Source organism: Vigna radiata, chromosome 5 (genome assembly GCF_000741045.1).
Source record: "Vigna radiata var. radiata cultivar VC1973A chromosome 5, Vradiata_ver6, whole genome shotgun sequence".
In the NCBI taxonomy this organism is placed as follows: domain Eukaryota; kingdom Viridiplantae; phylum Streptophyta; class Magnoliopsida; order Fabales; family Fabaceae; genus Vigna; species Vigna radiata.
The window spans coordinates 22650588-22656587 of NC_028355.1; the positions used below are offsets into that span (position 1 = coordinate 22650588).

The following is a 6000-nucleotide window of genomic DNA, read 5'->3' on the forward strand; positions in this document are numbered from 1 at the left end:
ATCATAATTACAGTAATAATTTATTATCTTTTATTATTGTAAAAAGGTAAAAAAAAAATATAGTATATATGTTTTCATTAGTAATAATTATTGACGGTTTTTAAACTGATATTTTGGAAGTCCTCTTTGATTTGTGACATTGCAAAATTTCGTAGCTACCTTTAAGAAAAAAAATGAAAACCAAGTTAATAATTTCGTATACAGAAATCCTATTTTGAAACAATATAAAATTAATGTTAATAAAGATGAATTTATTCAAATAGATGCAATGCAATGCGGCATATATATACATGGCACCACCACCACTATTGTGTGTTCGAGTGATTGCTATGAAGTATTACTTATACTACTGCAACAGTTTTTTAAAGAAATTATGAAAATAATATAGTTAATTAATGTTAAAACTTGGAGTACATTAAATATTTAACTATTCATTATAAGAAAGGCGAAAATAAATTTTAGGAACATGGTTACAGTGAAACTATATCTGCACATGAGTGATTAAATAATTTCACAAAAAAAACTCTCACGTGGACGCATCTAAATAAAAGTAGTACTGTACTAGAATCTATGGATCTGTAAATAAAGAAGATCTATAACAGTGTTTCTAATGAACTGTCTGATATGAAAATTCTCGTGCACATTAAATTAATATGGCATCAGGGAAATCAATTTTGAGTTGACAATTGTAAGACATGCATGCTATTCCTATCAAATATTTCCACATAACTCTTCCAAAGTGGCACAAATTTTCTCAATCTCAACTGATGCATGCTATCAATGACACATTTTTTCTAAAGACAGTTTATTATCATTTTATAAGTTAGGAACTAAAATTTGATTTTAGTAAGAATATTTTTCTTTAAGTCGACATGAGAACAGCTTCTTCAAGTAAATATCTTAACTCTGATTTGTTACATTGTGGTTTCTTTTGTCATTAATAATGTAAAGAATGCAATGGTTTTTCTTGTCATTAATCTTTGTCGAGAAATTTAATTGATCACTTTTGAAGAAATTTGATTTTGTCTCCATCAGTAGAGCTTGAATCTGAAACATTATTTAAGAGATTGAAAGTGAATTGTAGTCATACCAATCAAACGAATCTGTATTTAGCAAATAAAGGTATGTCCTTGAAGCAGTTGGGTGTGAATGAATTAATGTTGGAGCGAAAAATATTAATCCTGACATGCACTTCCAATGCCCCAAAACGAAGTTCCGAATTTCGTGCATGCGTAATTTGGGGAAAGAAAGTCGTTGCTGGCATGGTAGATGGAACTATTTATTCGATCAGGACTCAGGATTTGATCGTCTGAAAAAGAAACGATAAAATTCTAATGCTATAACTTGGCACTTTAGTTACACAGATTGTCGTCATTTCAACTAGGCTCCAATTTTTCAATGCTAATAACAATTTCTATTGCCCTTGCGTGATAAGTATTTTCAAAGTGAATGAAAGTTTCAAAATAGCATCTTATGGAGTTCATCAATCATCTTCATTTTTTTAAAACTTAGAAATTCATTAGTATTATCAACGCTTGAAAAAGCTTAGGAAATGCTTTACTAAAGACTTACAAATACAACACAGTGACGGACAAGTTTCACAGACCCACCCATTCTGAGTAAACATAAGAAAGACCAAGCCTTTTGGACTTATAGTGTTGAGTTGATCGATCATCAATCTTAGTAGACAACAACACATCACATATTTGGACATAGTATTTTGCTAACGAGGGTCTTGTAATGAATGCAATATCATTCATTGCACATCTCACTTTATATGTGCTTGTGTGTCGTGTCCATTGCCCCTTATCAGAGTAATTTATCAGGCTTGAGTTATGTTATTGCTTTGATGCTTCAGCGTATGAGTTAATTAACAGCAAAAATTAGCGTATTGTATACCAATTCTTTTAGCAAAATCGAAATATTTAACGGTTTTATGGGCAACTTTTGTTTTTGTTTGCTTCTCTCTTTCTTTTCTATCGACGCATGTGGCCAACAGAAGTGACTAGACTTAGAGCTACAATTATAGATTTAACTCTTTTTTTCTTTTTCCTGTCTGGCTGTTCCTCCAAAAAGCATGAAGTTTTAGTCAACTCAAGTAATCTTATAATATAATCACAGAGACTATCCACAAAATATAAGAAGAAATAACATTTTAAAGTTGATTTTGCCAATATAGATGACGGGATCGAGAAATAAAAGGGTACAACCATGCAACTTTATTTCAAACACTTTCTCCACAAGCATGATCAACACTGGTAATAAGATCAAAGAATTAGAAACTGGAGGGGGAATATATGAGAGAAAAAGATGTTATTAATCTTAGATGAAAGAGAAAGAGACTGGTATGTCTCAATCAAGTGAAGGTTCTGTAGCACATGTTATGGGCCAGTTATTACAAAACTAGGGAAATTTTTTCTAGAGTTTCTGATTCTCCCTTGTGCACTAAAACAAGCAGTCTATTAAAGTATTGTTAGCCCTATCATATGGTATGTACCTTGACCTATTTCATTGGGCACTGTACACACTTATATGTATAAACATACATCACATGCACATACTTTTAGATGCATTAAACATTGAGTAAAAGAAGACGTTTGCCAACTCAAGTCACATCCCTGGATCATGGATGTCTATTTCAGTGGATAAATTTTATTGTTTTTCAGCGATGCAGTTGGAAAATGCTAGTTGTAATTCTCCATTCGTACATAGTGTAGTTATATATGTGCATATTTCGATCGATTAAGGAGGAAAAAGGCATAGAAATTGAGCCATCCAGTTTTCGATCACTAGACTGCTAGAATGTGCTTAATTGCCAATTAGCTAGCAATGCATGGGTGGCAAGTTTCTCCCAATAAATCGTTTAAAGAAAAGAAATAAAAAGATGTAAAAGAGATAAAGAAAAAAAAAAAAAGGCTCTAAAATTCTATGCTAAACCACACACGAAACCTACTTCATTCTATTTCGATCTGGCAAGCAAACGGATAAACGGGAAAAAGTGGCTTCGAGTTCAGCACCAACCAGAAAGCTCACTCAACATTAACCCAGAAAAAGAAAAATACTATAAAGAAAATAGAACATCCAGCAAAACACTCCTTAACACAATGATGCACACATATCCAAATGCTGTCCGTGTCAAGCAAACACACCACAGCCCCACAGTAACGGCAAAATGAAAATGAAAATGTATTAGCTCTAGAAATGAAAAGTGACAATGAGTTTACCAATAAAATTAAAATACCAATGAAAATCTGAATTGACATTCGGATAACACAAAACAACTATATATCCCCGGCCCATTTAATTTCATGCACTAGAATCATTGGCATAATCATTCTTTTAAGAATTATTAACTACTTTTCCTTTTAGCTAGCTAGCTACTTCAGCTTGCTTCAAGTTCCATGGATGTACCGAGGAGCAACCATAATCAATAATTCCAAGCAGACTCAATTAATGACAAAAAATAAGAGAGAAAGAAAGACTCGGTTTCTTCAATTACTGTCCGCATAGATAGAGAAAGAGACGTCCTTAGGACCTTGGGGGTTGGAAGAATTGTGTACCAGACATGAAAGCATTCAGCGAAGCGGGGTAAAGTGAAGGCTCAAATGGGTTGTTTCCACTTACTGTTGTGGCTGTGGCTGTGGCTGCGGCGGTCATTAAACCAAGCTGTCGGGGTTCACCACCGGAGGAACCCTCGGTAGCTGCACTGGTGTAAGAACTTTCAGGACCTTGATCGTAGAGAATTCCCTTGAAAACATGCCCTCCGATGTTGACAGAGGTTTGGTACGCGCACTGTTCATCTGAAGCGTCCACTGCGCTGACTCTCACACACCGAAACACCGCCGAAGTGCTCACTTCAGGTGGGAAATGCCCCAGCTCTAACCCTAAGTACAAAGAAATCACACAAATTAATTAAATCAAAGAATTAACCGTCCAAAAAACAAAACTAAACCAGACTAATTACTTTGTGTCCTCTACTTTTCCGCTATCATCACAAGAGGAAAAAAAAAGTCTTGGCAACGTCTCACATGGATGGAACTCAAATAATTTCGTCAGTTTTACTTAGAAACAGTGATGGAATATGGAAAAAAAAGAAGAAAGAGAGGGGCGGAAAAAACAAGAGAAAAATGTGATGGGTGACCAAGGAGCGTCGTTGCATTTTCATATTTTCAGTCAAATACTATGGACTAGTCAGTTGTATCTAGTCATAGAATAAAAGACTACAATGAGTGTTACATCGAGATCTCAGTGCATCATCATCATCATCATCATCTGTGTGTAGTAGCGGTAGCAGACTAGTTCCAAAAGTTACAAGGTTGAAATCTATATCTCAAGAAAGTTACATTTATATAGAGAAGAGAGACAAAATAAATTAAACCATTTTTTATTTATTTGAAGTGAGTATGATACTGTAATGTAATATGAAAGTTAACCTGCGATGGGTTGTGGAGCGGAGACGAGCTGAGTGTCTCTATGATATCGTTTGGGAATATTCTCTGGGCGGAATTGTTGTGGGTTCTGCAAGGCAGCGAGTTGTTGTTGTCGTTCGCGGCGTTTGGCTGCTGGAACCCAAGTGCTCTTAACGTGGGTTTGGCACTGAAACCCTCGGGTCTTACAGCAGGTCCTGCATCTGAGATGTGTACAATCTTTCTTGGCTTGGTTACCACAGTCCTGACAGTTCATGCCGCTGCTTCCTGCACCTCCGGACCTCATGACAGTTAATCCAAATCTCGTTGACTCATCAGACACACAGAGCGAAACCTCCTCCTCGTTCACGCTCGAGCAGTTCCTGCGACTAGGACCCACTCCAAACGCAAAGTAGTTGCTCAAGTTTTGGGGTGCAGCTTGAGGCTGATACGACTCTGGCCATATCTCGAACCCCTTGTTGTAGATCTCCTCGTTCCTGAACAACAATAGGTTATTCCCGTTGTTGTTGTTGATATTGTTATCTCCTTTTTCCACCTCTCCCTCTTCCTTGTTTTGTGGACCTCCCCTTCTAGTTCCACCTAGAGAGAAGAACCCGGCCATTTGTTGCACCCCAAAGCTGAAACGATTTTCCCCAATTCAGACACAATATCCATAGCAGAACCTTCGCCCAATCTTAAAATGTTTTACCCAAGATCGGGGCAACAGCTGTAAATTTTGGGTTAATTAAGGCTAACCTTGCACATACAAAAAAAAAAAAAACACTCCTAGGTTTGCTTACTGCTTACTACTAGTAATTTTTGACCCGATCGTTTTCTTTTCTTTCTATTTTTTTTTTTTTTGTCTTATTCACTCTCAGTATGTGGGTGTGATGTGTTGTGTGGTGGGGCGTCTGAAATATGATCTTCTCTGGGCTGGTTGAGTTTTTGCAGCTTTTGGGGGAAACTGTTTCTCACCAAAAAAAGAAAAAGACGTAAATTAAAAAAGAAAACACAGGAATTATCAAATGAGTAAAGAAGAGAGGATTTGGAGTTGGTGAAACCGAATTCCCTTAGAAGCAATTATGGCACGGAATTAGAGCTTCTGCTACGCCGCCACGGTAACTGCACCCATCTACTCTACTGTATAAGTCTCATTTATGAATATCGTCTCACCAATTCCACACAATCTCTCTCTACCTCTTTGCTTTCTAGTTTAGACTTTAGACTGCTGTATCCTACGCTGCACAAGAGGAATTCAAGCTAGCTTTGTTTCCATGGTGTCTTGCCCTGTCTAACTGGGAGTGTGGTACTGTCATCTGATGAGAGTGTGTGTGTGTGTGAAAGAGAGAGAAGAGAGAAGTGGTAGTGTGTCATGTGTGCGTGGAGGAACATGAAAATCTATCACTTAGCATTTCTCTACAGTTCTCTTTCAGTTTCAATAAATCTCGGCCGGGATGAGTGAACCACAACTTCTGCTTTGACCATCCAACGGACAGTACTACTCCACGTGTCATATCACCAGCTTTTGCTTATTCGTCCTTGCACCGGAAAACCCGCTGGTACTTTCTCTGACCGTCCCCATAAATTAAGATTT

At 36.9% G+C, this 6000-nt stretch overlaps 1 protein-coding gene across 1 annotated transcript; it reads right to left on the bottom strand.

Moving 5' to 3' along the window:
• Positions 1-2782: 2782 nt before the first annotated feature.
• LOC106761713 (protein SHI RELATED SEQUENCE 5) lies at positions 2783-5799 on the bottom strand. Its single transcript, XM_014645281.2, has 2 exons — positions 4434-5799; positions 2783-3884 (listed from the first exon to the last, which is right to left on the bottom strand). The coding sequence occupies exons 1-2, from the start codon at positions 5026-5028 to the stop codon at positions 3529-3531; spliced, it is 951 nt and encodes a 316-aa protein (XP_014500767.1). The 5' UTR covers positions 5029-5799; the 3' UTR covers positions 2783-3528.
• Positions 5800-6000: the final 201 nt, after the last annotated feature.

Excerpts from the sequence above, each read along its gene's own strand:
- LOC106761713 (XM_014645281.2), bottom strand. The coding sequence starts at position 5,028 with ATGGCCGGGTTCTTCTCTCTAGGTGGAACTAGAAGGGGAGGTCCACAA. Across the intron at positions 3,885-4,433 it reads CGCTCCACAACCCATCGCAG|GGTTAGAGCTGGGGCATTTC; the intron begins GTTAACTTTCAT and ends CTTTGTACTTAG.